General features: G+C 41.9%; 1 protein-coding gene across 2 annotated transcripts in view; it reads right to left on the bottom strand.

Moving 5' to 3' along the window:
* Nucleotides 1–15,102, bottom strand: part of MCTP2 (multiple C2 and transmembrane domain containing 2) — a 160,599-nt gene that overhangs the window by 51,860 nt on the left and 93,637 nt on the right. For both annotated transcript variants that reach the window (XM_087704361.1, XM_087704362.1), the window contains exons 15-17: nt 2,146–2,247; nt 897–971; nt 110–229 (exon numbers count right to left, since the gene is read on the bottom strand). In XM_087704361.1, the coding sequence (XP_087560487.1) occupies nt 110–229; nt 897–971; nt 2,146–2,247 (297 nt within the window). The remainder of the gene's footprint in view (nt 1–109; nt 230–896; nt 972–2,145; nt 2,248–15,102) is intronic.

Below are 15,102 nucleotides of genomic sequence, written 5' to 3'. Positions count from 1 at the left end.
TATCCACCCCCTCCCTCAAAAAAAAGCAGCAGTTCAGTAGTTATCTAATTACAAATGCCTCTTTAAAAAAACACACGTTAAATTAGGGGTGTGAATTAATCCTACTCACCACAAAAGCTATCAAGCTTCTTATGGGAGATTCCCAGTGAAAGCAGCTTCCAAGGAACTGTATTGTGTTCCAGATTGCCATGGAGATTCTTTTCACACGATCCACGTTTCTTGATAAGATCTGGTGGGCATCCAAGGGAATGAAAATAAAGGAGAGGGTGGTCAAGATGACGGGCGAGGCTTTAGCGTAGACTGGACAACAAGACAAAAAACACCGCCAAGCAGACTAACATATTTATATTTGTTTTGTTCTATATATATAAAAGTGTTCTGTCCCAGCTCCCCAGACACAACAAACCCTCTGAAGCAGTGGTGGGTTGCAGGTAGTACGCCCCGGTACAGGCGTACCGGTGCCTGCCCGGTGCACCGGGCACTGTTCCGGTGCAGTGCTCCGGAGGACTCATCCAACCACCTGAGCTCCTTACCTGTATTTGAGCTCTTCGGCACTTCCACGCACACGTACCGAGTGCACAGCACCTGCACGACGCTCCGCCGAGCAGCTGGAGCGTCGCAGAGGCTCGCGGAGGCATGGCAAGAGGTAAGGGCCTGTTCGTGTGCTGCGCATGTGTGCGCACGTTCATGTGGTGGACGCGGGGCCCCGTTGCAACCATACCAGTTGCAAACGTGATCTGGAATCCACCACTGCTCTGACATTAACTCAAAGATTCCTTTATTAGGAGTGCCGGCAGCCCCGGAAAAATGTTTCTCTAACAAGTGAAAGGAATAAATAGAGCTATGGAATTCTGGAGTCAACAGGGTTTCATCCAGCAACCTCCACATTGACATACCTTCTTGGAAAACTTGCGGTTCTCTTCCAAACATCTCCTCTCCCGTGGAGAAAAGGTTCTAACGCTTGCTCTTATCTGAAATAAAGTAGCAACAGTCAGACCATGTCAGAATTCAGAGTTCCGTTTAGCATTCAGCCACCACAGTGACAACATAGACCTGGATATCTTCTGCTAATATTCCTTTTATCTAAATAGTCCTCTCCTGTTGTGGTCCATCGGCAGCCTGCGGTACTAGCAGCAGAGACGGACAGTGAGGAGGTTGGGGAGGAGCAGTCTTGGAGTCTGGAGAAGGCTCGGACGAGGGCTCTGCGTCAGAGGCAGAGAAGGGGGCCAAGGCCATCTGGTAATTACGTGCAGCCTCGGGAGCCTCCAGAGTCTTACATCCTCGAGGCAGAAGAACAGTGTGAGCCTGTTCCCAGTGCGCGCCTGCGCAGAGCTGCCAGAAGGCAACAACAATTAAGGAAAAAGGGGCAACTCGGGAGTAAGGCTTGGAGATGATTGGCCCCTCCCATAAGACATTGCAGGAAGCAATTAGTTCATCCTGGTTGGTTTAAGCTCTGAGAAGTTCTGTTTGACTCTGTGCTACATTTGGCCTTGCAAAACTAATTGGCAATTCGGTCTCTGGCAGCATTTCAAGGGAGATAAAAGTGGCTGTTTATGAACCTTACCCTGAAAGTGAATCATTACTGTGAATAACCATAATTCACAGACGTATAAATAAAAGAAGGTATTGGGGACTAAGATTGTGATTTATGCTTTCACAGGAAGCCTAGGTCAGAACATCTCCACTTGATGCCTCCCTTGCTAAGACTGTTCTTCAGTCTTGCAGAAAATGTCACCCAGAAACATGCCCACATGAAGAGGTTATTCAGGATAAACCACAGTTTATGGAATGGGTTGCAGCTGGTCTAGGGTAAACCCAGTTCTGTTCTCTCTCAACAATGAAGCCAGAATCAGAAGGGAGAAACCCCAATTTCCACTTTTCAAGAACCCATTTATTTATTTATTTATTGAGGATGGTGCAGAGGCTCTGTGGTTAAGATGCTGGGCTTGCCAGCTGGAAAGCCAACAGCCCCAGTTCAAGACCCGAGCTCCATGCGATGGGTTGAGCTCCCATCCTCACCCAGCTTCTTGCCAACCTAGCACTTCAAAAGCATGCAAATGCAAGTAGATAAATAGGTACTACTTCAGAGGGGAAGGCTAACATCGGATCGTCTTTTCCCTTCCCCTCTAAAGATCAACGACTTACAGGATTAAACAAGACTTCTATTTCCAAATGGATCATGCCTTTCGATGGAAGTTCCAGATCTTTATTCTTCAACACGTAGCAACTTTGCTGTCCATTTTTAATCTGTAAGTAACAAATAAAGAAAAGCGTCAAAAATAAGCTCAATAAAGCTGCTATTTATATCATCTTTTGCACAACTAAAAAAGTGCAGACAAGAGCAACAAGGATTAGGGGACTGGAGACTAAAACATATGAAGAACGGTTGCAGGAACTAGGTATGTCTAGTTTAATAAAAAGAAGGACTAGGGGAGACATGATAGCAGTCTTCCAATATTTGAGGGGCTGCCACGAAGAAGAGGAAGTCAAATTATTCTCCAAAGCACCTAAAGGCAAGACAGGAAACAATGAATGGAAACTAATCAAGGAGAAAAGCAACCTAAAATTAAGGAAGAATTCTCTGACATTGAGGGCAATTAATCAGTGGAACAACTTGTCTTCAGAAGTTGTGGGTACTCCAGAACTGGAGGCTTTTAAGAAAAGACTGCATAGTGACTTGTCCTGGAATAATATTTATAGGGCCTTCTCTCTAGCAGATTCCTCCAAGATTCCTTCTAGCAGTATAGTATAGTACAGTACAGTACATTATGCAGTATGTAGTATGTAGTATATAGTGTATAGTGCACAGTGTACAGTGTATAGTGTACTATAGTGTGGTTCCACCACAAATGCGCGAACGACAAAAGCGCGCCTGACTAAACCGCGGTGACAAAACCGCGCCGACAAAACCACGCCGACGAATGAGCGCTGAAGCGCGCCGACAACAGCGCGCCGACAGAAGCAAACTGTAACCCTAACCCTAAACCTAACCCTAAACCTAACCCTAAACCTAACCCTAACCCTAACCCTAACCCTAACCCTAACCCTAACCCTAAACCTAACCCTAAACCTAAACCTAACCCTAAACCTTACCTTAACTTAAATCGCACTTCTGTCGGCACGCTTTTGTCGGCGCGCTATTGTCGGCGCGCTTTTGACATCGCGGTTTTAGCGCCGCGGTTTTGTCGGCACGCTTTTGACATTCGCGCATTTGTCGGGTCACGCTATAGTGTATTAGTATTTGTAGGTTGACTCAGCCTTCCCTCCTTCCGAGGTGGGTAAAATGAGGACCCAGATTGTAGGGGGCAAGAGGCTGACTCTGTAAACTGCTTAGAGAGAGTTGTAAACACTGTGAAGCAGTATATAATGTAAGTCTAAGTGCTTTTGCTATCTGTCTCCCTCCATCCCTCCCTCTTTCTTTCTTTCCTTCCTTCCTTCCCAGTGGTTAGAATGGAGTATTGCAGGCTGACACTGCCCACTACAAGGAGTTTGATCCTGACCAGCTCAAGGTTGACTCAGCCTTCCCTCCTTCCGAGGTGGGTAAAATGAGGAGCCAGATTGTAGGGGGCAAGAGGCTGACTCTGCAAACTACTTAGAGAGGGCTGTAAAAAGCAGTATATTCGTCTAAATACTATTGCTATGCTATTGCTATTAGTATTAGTATAGTATTAGTGTCACATTCTATTCTATTCTATTTTTTAATATTATTTTTTATTATACAATTTTCTTTCTTAAATATAAAATTTCCATATCCACAATGGCAGTGTACTGACAGGGTATAATCTCTTTTAAAGAGAAATAATAAATCTTATACACACAGTATAGTTATAATTCTATTCTATTCTCAAGTCAAGCTTGTTTTCAACAGCAGTGATTCACTTAACAACTGTGGCAAGAAAGGTCATAAAAGTGGGGCAAAATTCACTGAACGAATGCTTCACTTAACAAATGCCATAGAAATTTGGGGCTCAGTTCTGGTCCTAAGTTGAGGACAACTGCAATCCTCAAAGCACAACAGCTACCCCAAATCCAGGAACCTTCAATTCTACCCTCCCTCCATGATTATCCCCAAGTATGCTGAATCTACAAAATCATAACTGGAAAAAATATTCACACCTACTCAGAGAGACAAAATAAATACACATGACCAAAATACAGTAAATGGATTCCTATAAATAGTTTGATGGAGCCTGGAATATAAAATGTATTTCTAAGATTCTAATTTGTTTGTTGCCTTCTGTTGTGCTAAATGGGAGGTAAAAAAAAACACCATCTCAAACCATTTGGCTCATCAGGAAAGGTGGCTTTGGCTTTTTAAAAAAAATATGGGAGGAAAATATACATTATACATGGTACAATAAGGATTGATTACACATTTGGTTTCTGCTCCGTCACCCTCCCTTCTCAACTCCGGGCCCTGCTTTTAAGATGGGAAATAACTGGATTCAAAATAATGTAACATGAAAGCTGTCATGGAAGGCCGGGGGGAGGGGGGATTGTCTTTGGCAGAACAAAATATCCAAAGATGATTATGAAATTGCAGCCACATTTTAAGATGCTTTCGCAAAAGCCTTGTTAAGATTTAAGGAAAGAGTTCGTTAAGTTCAACAGCATCCGGAACAGTCATGACCACCTGAGTTTATACGGTTTCATGACAGGTAAGAGACTTCAGTTCATTCGCAAGAAGGAGATCCTTGTTTGCTTGTTTGTTTGTTTGCTCATTCATTCATTCATTCATTCATTCATTCATTCATTCATTCATTCATTCATTCATTCATTCATTTTCTATAGCCAGTCATCTCAGTCCATGACTCTGGACAACTTGCAATTCAAATTGTCTGCCTGCCTACCTCTATCTATCTATCTACCTACCTACCTACCTACCTACCTACCTACCTACCTACCTACCTATACATATTCATTCTCTCTCTCTCTCTCTCTCTTTCTCTCTCTCTCTCTCTCTCTCTCTCTCTCTCTCTGTTACTAACTTAACAACTGCAGTGATTCACTTAATCCACTGAGGCAAGAAAACAGGGAAAAATTCACGTAACAACTATCTCACTTAGCAACAGAAATTTTGGCCCATAAGTTGAGGATCACTTGTACTTAGCAATACAGCCAGGAAACGAGTCCCTTAAGCACCCCAAACATGGAAACATAGCCAAGTTTTTCCAGCGTTACAAAAGACTAATAGATTTGGGGGGCCATTCTGATCCCCAAAGGGAGAATGCTTCATAGAGAAAAATCTCAGTTTCTAAGTCCTTGACAGCTGATGCTCTTTGGGTGATGGGATCTGCAGCACATTCCCTCTGCTCAATATAATTGGACAAGTAGAGACCTCTTGAAATTTTCTTCTGGAGATGAGCAGGAGGTCAAGGTTCCAACTGATAACCCAACCAAAGCACGCACCATCGAGATGATCCAATCTCTCTATGCAAAACTTTATTGAGTACATCATTTCTGTACGTTTGAAGGCAAAACCAGACCTAGATGTTTCCTGCGCTAACTCCTATAGTTAAAAGTTCAAATTCTACCACCCTCTCATTGGCTCGGGTCACGTTGTCCAATACAGTCTCCGGATATTGTTGTGGGAAAGTCTTTTTTGGCTTCTGTAAACCCCTGCCGAAATGTCCTTGGTTCTCATGCCGACATCTTGATCTCTGGACCATTTTCTATGAAATGGGCGGTGGGTCAAAGGCGCTGAGCTTGTCGATCAGAAAGGTCATCAGTTCGAATCCTTAGCGCCGCGTAACGGAGTGAGCTCCCGTGATTTGTCCCAGGTTCTGCCAACCTAGCAGTTCGAAAGCACGTAAAAAATGCAAGTAGAAAAATAGGAACCACCTTTGGTGGGAAGGTAACAGCGTTCCATGCACCTTTGCCATTTAGTCATGCCGGCCACATGACCATGGAAGCATCTTCGGATAGTGCTGGCTCTTTGGCTTTGAAATGGAGATGAGCACCACCCCCTAGAGTCAGGGACGACTAGCACATATGTGCGAGGGGAACCTTTACATTTACCTTAAATCCCTGCCAAAATGTCCTTGATTCTCACGCCAACATCTCAATCTCTGGATCATTTTCTATCTCCCTCTGCCTCCCCCATCATTCGTTGGCAAGCTGAGATGCAATAATAATAATTTTCAACAGAAAAAATCTTTTGAAGTCTTTCACACCAGCAAACACCCAGTCCATGTTGGGCTTTTAACGTAATACCAGGCTGAACTGTGCTTTTTCTCCCTTCAAGAAATGTAGATCTCTCTCTCTCTCTCTCTCTCTCTCTCTCTCTCTCTCTCTCTCTCTCTCTCTCCCTCCCTCCCTCCCTCCCTCCCTCCCTCCCTCCCTCCCTCCCTCTCATTCTCTCAATTAGAAAGAGGGGGGGGCTAACCTCCCACAGCTTCCACTTTCTTTTCTGTTCAACGATTATATGACTGGACACCTTTGCATCATTAGCTGACCAATAGCAAGGCAGAGAGTCATTACAAATCAAATAAGATGGCAACTTCCACATTAGAGCAGAGCGGCAGATTATAAATCAAATAAATAAGAGGATGCACAATCAGTCACTGTTGCGAAGTAAGAAATTAAAAAAGAAAAAAGCCATTGGTGTAATTTAATCGTTCTTTCAGGCTTTATTCAGTTTAGACAACAGGTTTCAGAGAAGCGTCTTCCAGAAATGTGCTTGCCACATTTAGAGATGGGCAAAAGGTGGAATAAAGACTGAAGGGGAAAGAAAGAATTTTCTGGAGCTTTGGTGAAGAAAGTTTTTAAAAAAAATGATGAAAAAAATGCACGGAATGCTTAAGAAAATTGCATGTTTCTCACCAGCCTTTGCTTCCAAAATTAATACTTAAGTGCTTGCACAGGACTCTTTACGGCGGGGTCCCCAACTCCAAGTCACCAGCCCCACTACCGGTCTGTGGCTTGTAGAAGAGGTACTAATACCACTCTATAAAGCCTTAGTAAGACCACACCTAGAATACTGCATCCAGTTTTGGTCACCACACTATAAAAAGATGTTGAGACTCTAGAAAGAGAGCAGAGAAGAGCAACCAGGATGATTAGGGGACTGGAGGCTAAAACATATGATGAACGGTTGCAGGAACTGGGCATGGCTAGTCTAGTGAAGAGAAGGACCAGGGGAGACATGATAGCAATCTTTCAATATGTGAGGGGCTGCCACAGAGGGGAGGGGGTCAAGCTATTTTCCAAAGGCCAGACAAGAAATAATGGATGGAAACTGAACAAGGAGAGATTCCACCTGGAAATAAGGAGAAAATTTCTAACAGTGAGAACAATCAACCCATGGAACAGAAGTTGCCTTCAGAAATTGTGGGAGCTTCATCACTGGAGGCTTTCTGGAGCGTGCCTACCAGCGTGCCTACCATCCTGTCTTACTGTCCCCAATTATCTGTATTTACTTCCTTTGTTCATGTTTATGTTCATACCTACACTTGTTACCTTGTACATGTTTGACAAACAACCAAATAAATAAATGAAATTCTTCACGTGAAGACTTGCAAACTGAATGTGTAAATGAAGATTCGATCATCCAGGCCAACAGTTATCTAAAAAAGGTTAAATCACGGCAACTGGATCAAAGTTTATTCCAAAATTGTATCCTCTAAAGAGCCCTGCAGAATATCAGGCTTCAGGCCAGACTTTGCCCCAGCTTAATGGATAAGATTTGCTCAGCCATTTGTACGAAACCTGCCAGGTGAAATGGATGTGTGGGAATTCAGCACTACTAAGGAGGGCCAGTGCTACCTCTATGAAGCATCAACCCTTCTTGACCGCTGGAGAGTTTTAATGAAACGGGAAAACGTTGGAAGTGCTGATACTAAACAGGGCACTAAGAGCTCTTAGAGGGGAATGTTAAAGCTTGGGTTGCTCTCGTCTGCAAGAAAAACGAGTTGGCAATTCTTCTCCCTTTTTACACACACACACACATACCAACTCCTACAAGTATTTTATTTACAGAAGCACATCTGGCTTCAATGCAGATGCAGGCTCCGTGGTTGAAAGCATGGCACACAATGGTTCCAGCAGAACTCAAGATTTGCCACTGCTGGTTAACAGCTGCAAGGAATCATTCTCCTATCTGAGCAGGAATTCATCATGGGGCCAACCCAGGAAATTGCTGTCCAAATGTTGTGTACAAGTTCTCTACCACATTCTGGGGCTGTTTCCCGCCCCCTGACTTCCTTCTGTGAATTATCAGCCACTTAAGGAAATCTTTATGATGGTTCATGCAGATCATCACAGAAGACTCAGCCGATTCTTGAATTTTTACAAACTACTTCCTTCAACAAACTACTTTCCTTTAAGCAAAACAGAAGGGGGTAGAGAAAGAGGAGAGAAATGTAACTTGCCCTTGAGAAAAAAAGCAACAATTAGCATTCAGTTAGCAGATTCAATGGGGATTCCGGGATTTGTGAAGTAGTTCTAGGCTTACCTGTTTAGAAAAAACTTTATTCAGTGGTGCTCAGTCACAGCAAATTATGGGATTATAATCCTAAATAAATTTCTACTTGCTAGGCACAATGTAGGTTTTCAGTTTGGGTTAAGTTTACTGGGCCAAAGGGATACAAGAAAATAAAGCCCAGACCAGTGGTCAGATTCAGCCGGCTCGCACCTATTTGGGAGAACCAGTTTTTAACTTTCTAAGCAGTTCAGATAACCAGTTGTTAGAAGAAATCTTCTTTTGTTTTTTTCCACTCTACAGGGCTAATCCTGTAAAGAAAGCAGGAAGGAAACATTTTGGGGTTGTTTCTAGCTTCATCTTTATTACCCTGCTTACAGAAACTGCCTCTCTGGTTAACCCTCATTGCATCGTAACAGCTAAGGCAAAGCGCCCATCGACCTGAGTGATGTTGAGTTGGCCACGCCCATCCAGTCACATGACCACTGGTCCCTGCCTACCCAGCTGGTCATCAGGGCAGAGAACCGGTTGTTAAATTATTTGAATCCCAGCACTGGCCCAGACCCTCATTTTTTGAAGAAAAAAAATGTCATTGAACTGACAATGTTCAACTTCTCTTTTAGTCTAGTAATCACTGCTATGGTAGCACAATCTCTACTCAAACTTTCCTTCCTTCATTCCTTCCTCATTTACTCACTCCTTTCTTTTTTTCTTTCTTTCCTTTCCCTTCCTTCATTTTTCTTTTTTTCCCTCTTGCTTTCTCTTTCTTTCTCCCACCCTCTCCTCCCTCCTCCCTTCCTTCCTGTCATGCTCATAAGTGATACAAAGCTCTATCATATAATGATGCGGTTATATCATTTCTACATTGCATCTAGCCGACCTGATCTAGTTACGTATGGACACTTTTAAAAAACAACGAAGTCCATTCAGAGTGAGGACCATGCTGCTTAACACACTGTCATTAGATTAAATATATGGTGGATAAAGTGTAAGATTCACAAAAAAAAATGCAAGTTACTTTTGGTGGCCTTATTTATTAAACTCCTAGCTGATAACCCTGCATTGCCTGGGTATTTATTTATCAATCCTATATTAGACAGAAAAAGCCCTGATTTCAGTGACAATTAAATTAGCTCCAAATGTTTTCCCTGTGCCTCCAGAAACATCAAGAAAAGTGATACCAACTTAATTCATAATGTTGGATTTTCCCCCTTACCAGAGGGAGCCTTACCAGAGGGAGCCACCTTGTGAAGGGGTTACCATGGCAACTGCACTGTGCTGTACAGTAGAAGCCATTTTACAGCAGTACAGTAGAAGCCATTGTAAGGCACAACATGCTGTATTTTAGCAGAACATACACCCCGAGGGGTGTTAGGTGTGTCTTACTCCCACAGTATTGTTTCCAGAGGGTGTGTAATCTGTGTATCAAATTTGGTTGAAATTGCTTGAGGAGTTCCAGAGTTATGCTGGAACATAGAAACACACACACACACACAGCCATTTTGATAGATAGATGATAGGTAGATGACAGATAGATGGATAGATGATAGATAAATAGATAGATAGATAGATAGATAGATAGATAGATAGATAGATAGATGATAGATAGATAGATAGATAGATAGATAGATAGATAGATAGATAGATAGATGATAGATAGATCTCCAACATAAAGAAAAATACCAAAGCAGATAATCATCATCGCTCTCTATAGTCCAAAAGAAAAATTCAGAAAGTTCCATCCCTTCTTTTCACAAACCATATTTTCCCAGTCAGAACAACAAACCCAGATATGATGGGACTGCTTTTAACCACATATGCTTTAAAAAAATCTATAGAATGCAGTCCTAAAACATCTGGATCTAAGCTGTCACTCTCTGCTCCATCTCTGTAACACAAGGAAGGCCTTTTTCCCCTCCTCTTGTTTCAACAACCATTTCAGCGCATTGTTCACTGGGGATGTGCAAAGCAAACCAATTCCAGATCGTTCTGCTGTCAGATTGGTTGAGTTTTGCACATTGCTGTTCTTTGCTCCATTTGCTAGGACCCACCAAAGCACAAATAAAGGAAGATGAGAATTGGATCTAGTCTCAGGCAACCAGCTGGATGCCCTTGAAATATTAATTTATTTACTTATTGTATTTCAAACCCATCCACTATCCAGATTTCTCAAAGCAGGTTAGAAAGTGACTAGAATCATCAAAAGGTTTTGGAAACATCGGGGGGGGGGGGGGGCGCGAGATAAAGAGATTCAAACAACGAAGCCAATGCAAAACAACTAATAGCCCAAGAAGAACTATTTCAATATTAATTTTAAAAAAACAGTCTGATCTTTTACCATGTATACACTAGTGTGATTGTCCTCCTACAATATTTGAGCATAAAATAGGAGCTAAACATTAAGTTCAATTCAACTCATAAATTGCCTAAGAAAGAGAGGAAAGTTTTAGTTTCATGCTAGAAAAAAGTTCATTTTATTGCTAATTTTAAGCTGTCTTTTCCACTTACTGTGTTCTAATTCTCTGGTTTTGGTTTCAAAATTATGTTAGCCACTTGAAGTACTCCCTAGATGCAGAAAAGCATCTATTAAGTAAGTAAAATAATGCAGATACTCCTCGTCTTGCAACCCCAATTGGTATCATAATTTCAGTTGGTAAGCAACATGGTTCTTAAGAGAGACACATCAATTTTACAAACATATTTTTTTGGTGCAGTCATTCAGCAAATCACACAATCGTGAAGTAAATCCAGCTTACCAATTGCCAAGCAACCAAATTTTGATCACATGACTGGGTTGATATTATAATGGTTGCAAGCTGAATAATTGCAAAACACATGGCTGTTAAGTCCAGGACTGCCTGAAATTAAATAAATGCCATCCAGAATTAAGCATTCGGGCCCTGTTTCTCTAGACAGCTCTGAGTGGTTCATCCGACAGAAGGCGTTCCTTGAGATAACCTAGCCTCAGGGTCTTTCAGGCTTTAGCAGAAGGATAGAATCAAGATCACTTGAATTATTAGTACCATTTTATAAAGCCTTAATAAGACCGCACTTAGAATACTGCATCCAAGTTTGGTCACCATATTATACAAAAGATGTTGAGACACTGGAAAGAGTGCAGAAAAGAGCAACAAAGATGATTAAGGGGCTGGAGGCTAAAACATAAGAAGGATGCTTGCAAGAATTGGGTTTGTCTATAGTGAAAAGAACAACATGATAGAAGTGTTTCACTATTTGAGGGGTTGCCACAAAGAAGAGGGGTCAACATATTTTCCAAAGCATCAGAAGGCAAGACGAGAAGCAATGAATGAAAATTAATCAAGGAGAGAAGCAACCTAGAATTAATGAGAAACTTCTTAACAGGAGGAACTATTAACCAGTGTAATGGCTTGCCTTCAGAAGTTTTGGTTGCTCCATCACTTTTAAGGAGAGTTTGGACAGGAATGATATAGGGTTTCCTGTTTGAGCAGGGTGTTGGACTAGAAGATCTCCGAGATCCCTTACAACTCTGTTATTGTCTTATTGTGTTAAACGAAGTTTTTCAATTGAGCCAGAAATACATGGCAATATTATTTGTTCTTAACACATCAGCTACACAAGAGAGAGAAAGAGAGAGAATTAATATTCTCCTTCACTTTCTCCATCTCCAGCCACATGGACGTCTCCCTCCCTCTCACAGCCCCGTTCGGGGAAATTGTGAGGGGCTCTTGACAAACGTCTATAAAATCAAGAGGAAAGGGGAGGAAATTGAGATCTAACATACCCCTGTCAAACTCACACAGCCGGCTGCCTCTCACACAAGCCATTTGGCAAAGAGTAGCTCTCCAGGAGGCCAGCTGCTCATGCTGTTCCCGTCCAGCAGCATCAGGGATATGAGGATTTGGGGAGAAATTAACAGAGTCATCAAAAATTGAATAAAAGATGTTAAGGAGTTGTTCCTTCCCTGTAAACATCAAACGGTTCGGCGCACGACGCGAGCTTTGATAACCGTTCCAAAAAAAAGGGGGGGGGGAAACGTCAAGCAAACATTGGAGAGCTTGAGATACGAAAGAAGAGGATCAAAAAGAGAATTATATCTATATATCCTTTTTATTTAAAAAGAAGAAGAGATTAAACCAAGATATTTTGGGAAAGGATTGGCCAGCCTTGAAGAAGAGATTCTGAAGCATCCTGTGTTTATGGCTGAGGGGGGGAAAAATTACCTCAGCAAGTTTCAGACATATAAATATATCTTCGGAGGCAGCTGTTTTTGACAATAGTGAGATTTGAGCAACATCTACCTGCTCGTCTCCAAAATGTTACTGTGGGATATCTCCTAATTTTAAAAGTATGAGTTGCTCTTCCAAAGAAATTAGCCCAGCCTGCCTTTAAAAAAAAGTTTCAAAGGATAGTCGAAAGGAAAAGAAATGGAAAACTGGGGAACAGGCAGCTAAAAATACAGATGTGGGAAGAGTAATAAGTTTGAAGTGGCTCAAAGGTCAAAAAAGGAGCATTGCTGTGAAGCTGCACAATTTTCAGACTCCTTTGAAAGCAAACTCTCTGCAATTAAAACGTAGAAAGTTTTAAAGCTAGGATGAAAGCTGTGAAATTCTGAGAAGAGAAACTGTAACTTTCCTTCCGGCCACCTTGGGCAGCTGCTGATATGGTTTAATTAAAGAGGAGGGCTTCATAAAACTCCCTGGCGAAAGATGCTACAAGAGGGTGGGGTGTTTTTTCTGCTTTTTTAAAAAAAAATATCAGAAGTAGCCTTAATTAGAAAATGGAAGAAGAAATGCTTAACCCGGCTTTATCAGTGAGTCTTCAGACAGGTTCTTCGGTGTCCTGAATCTGGAAGTTGAGACGGGGCAAGTGAGATTATTATTTTTGGTTGCTTTGAAACATTTTTGCTGCTTATCCAAGTAGCTTCTTAGAACACAGAATATAGAATAACAGAGCATGGAAGAGACCTTGGAGGTCATCTATTCTAGAACTAAGGAGAAATTCTAGAACTAAGGCATTCTAGAATTCTAGAACTAAAGAAAATAGATGACCTCCAAAGTCTCTTCCATATCCTGTTATTCTATATTCTATGTGTGTTCTAAGAAGCTGAGCCTCTTAGAACACATATAGACTATAGAATAACAGAGTATGGAAGAGACTTTGGAGGTCATCTGTTCTAGAACTAAGGAGAAATTCTTAGCATCTTAGAACATGTATAGAATATAAAATATAGATTAACAGAGTTGGAAGGGGCCTTGGAGGTCATCTAGAACTAAGGAGAAATTATTAGCTTCTTAGAACACGTATAGAATATAGAAAAACAGAGAATGGAAGGGGCCTTGGAAATTATCTATTCTAGAACTAAGGAGAAATTCTTAGCCTCTTAGAGCACATATAGAATATAAAATATAGAATAACAGAAAATGGAAGGGACCTTGGAGGTCATCTACAACTAAGGAGAAATACTTAGCTTCTTAGAACCCATACAGAATATAGAATAATAGAGTTGGAAGGGACCTTGGAGATCATCTATTCTAAAACTACGAAGAAATTCTTAGCTTCTTAGAACACATAGAATATATAGTATAACAGAGAATGGAAGGGAAATTGGAAATCGTCTAGAACTAAGGAGAAATATCTTAACAGTGAAAACCATTAACCAGCTTGCCTTTAGAAATTGTGGGTGCACCATCACTGGACGTTTTTAAGAAGGGATTGGACAACAACTATTCTGGAATGCTATCAGGTCTTCTGCTTGAACAGGGGGCTTGACTAGAAGACCGCCAAAGTCCCTTCCAAGTCTGTTATTCTGCATTCTATGTTCTTCACAAGGATAGTACTCTGGAACAGCTCTGCAGCTGTATTAAACTATGCAATCACAAGGAGGACAGTAGGTTTCCTAAATGAAATTAAGCTTAAATTGCAATTACAGAAAGCAAAGCAAACTTCCCATCCAAAACCTAATCAAGAAACATGACTGACCCAGATTTGACTCCTGGAATACAATGCATTTGAATTGCGCTTGGTACCCTCGAAACACTGCATCTGCTTTGAATCTGAACAAAAACTGAAAGTACCTAGAAAACAGGCTCTACTAATTAAGGGTCACTCAAAGTACCCTGGAGAAAAGAGTGACCATGTTTGCATAGCTCTGCACACACCCAACAGTGAAGTATGCAAGAGAGTAAACAAGCAAGATACTGTTCTGATCTAGGCTTCCCAAGAGCATGAAGCAAACTCCTTGTCCCGACAAAAAACCCTTTTATTAACTTCTGCTCCTTCACATCCAGCACAGTCTTTTGAGGGAGGATTTACAGTCACAGACCTTATCTGGCTTGGAGAGCTGCCAGGCCGATATCTGCAAAACTTGGCAAGGAGTCCCGGAGAGTCACGAACCAATTAAGAGAACTAATTGTCTCCTGCAAACTCCCCTCCCCTTTCGCTCCTCTTTTATTTCCTCTGGGAGGGGCCATTCATCATCCACCTGTGGCCTTACTCCCAAGTCGACTCCTGTTCTTTAGCTCTTCCCTTCATCTGGCAACTCTGCACATGCGCATACTGGAAACAGACTACAGCTGTTTGTCTGCCTCACTGATGTTTGACTCTGAAGGCAGCTAACTGCCAGAGGGCCTTGGCCCCCTCTCTGCCTTCGACACAGAGCCCTCATCCGAGCCTTCCTCAGACTCCTGGACTGGCCCATGTTC

This window comes from Thamnophis sirtalis, unplaced genomic scaffold, assembly GCF_051295495.1.
Source record: "Thamnophis sirtalis isolate CommonGarterSnake01/CBP01778 unplaced genomic scaffold, rThaSir2_p1.2 scaffold_2, whole genome shotgun sequence".
Lineage (NCBI taxonomy): Eukaryota > Metazoa > Chordata > Lepidosauria > Squamata > Natricidae > Thamnophis > Thamnophis sirtalis.
Note: the sequence above shows the minus strand (reverse complement) of the source record. Positions and strands in the feature narration are given on the sequence as shown.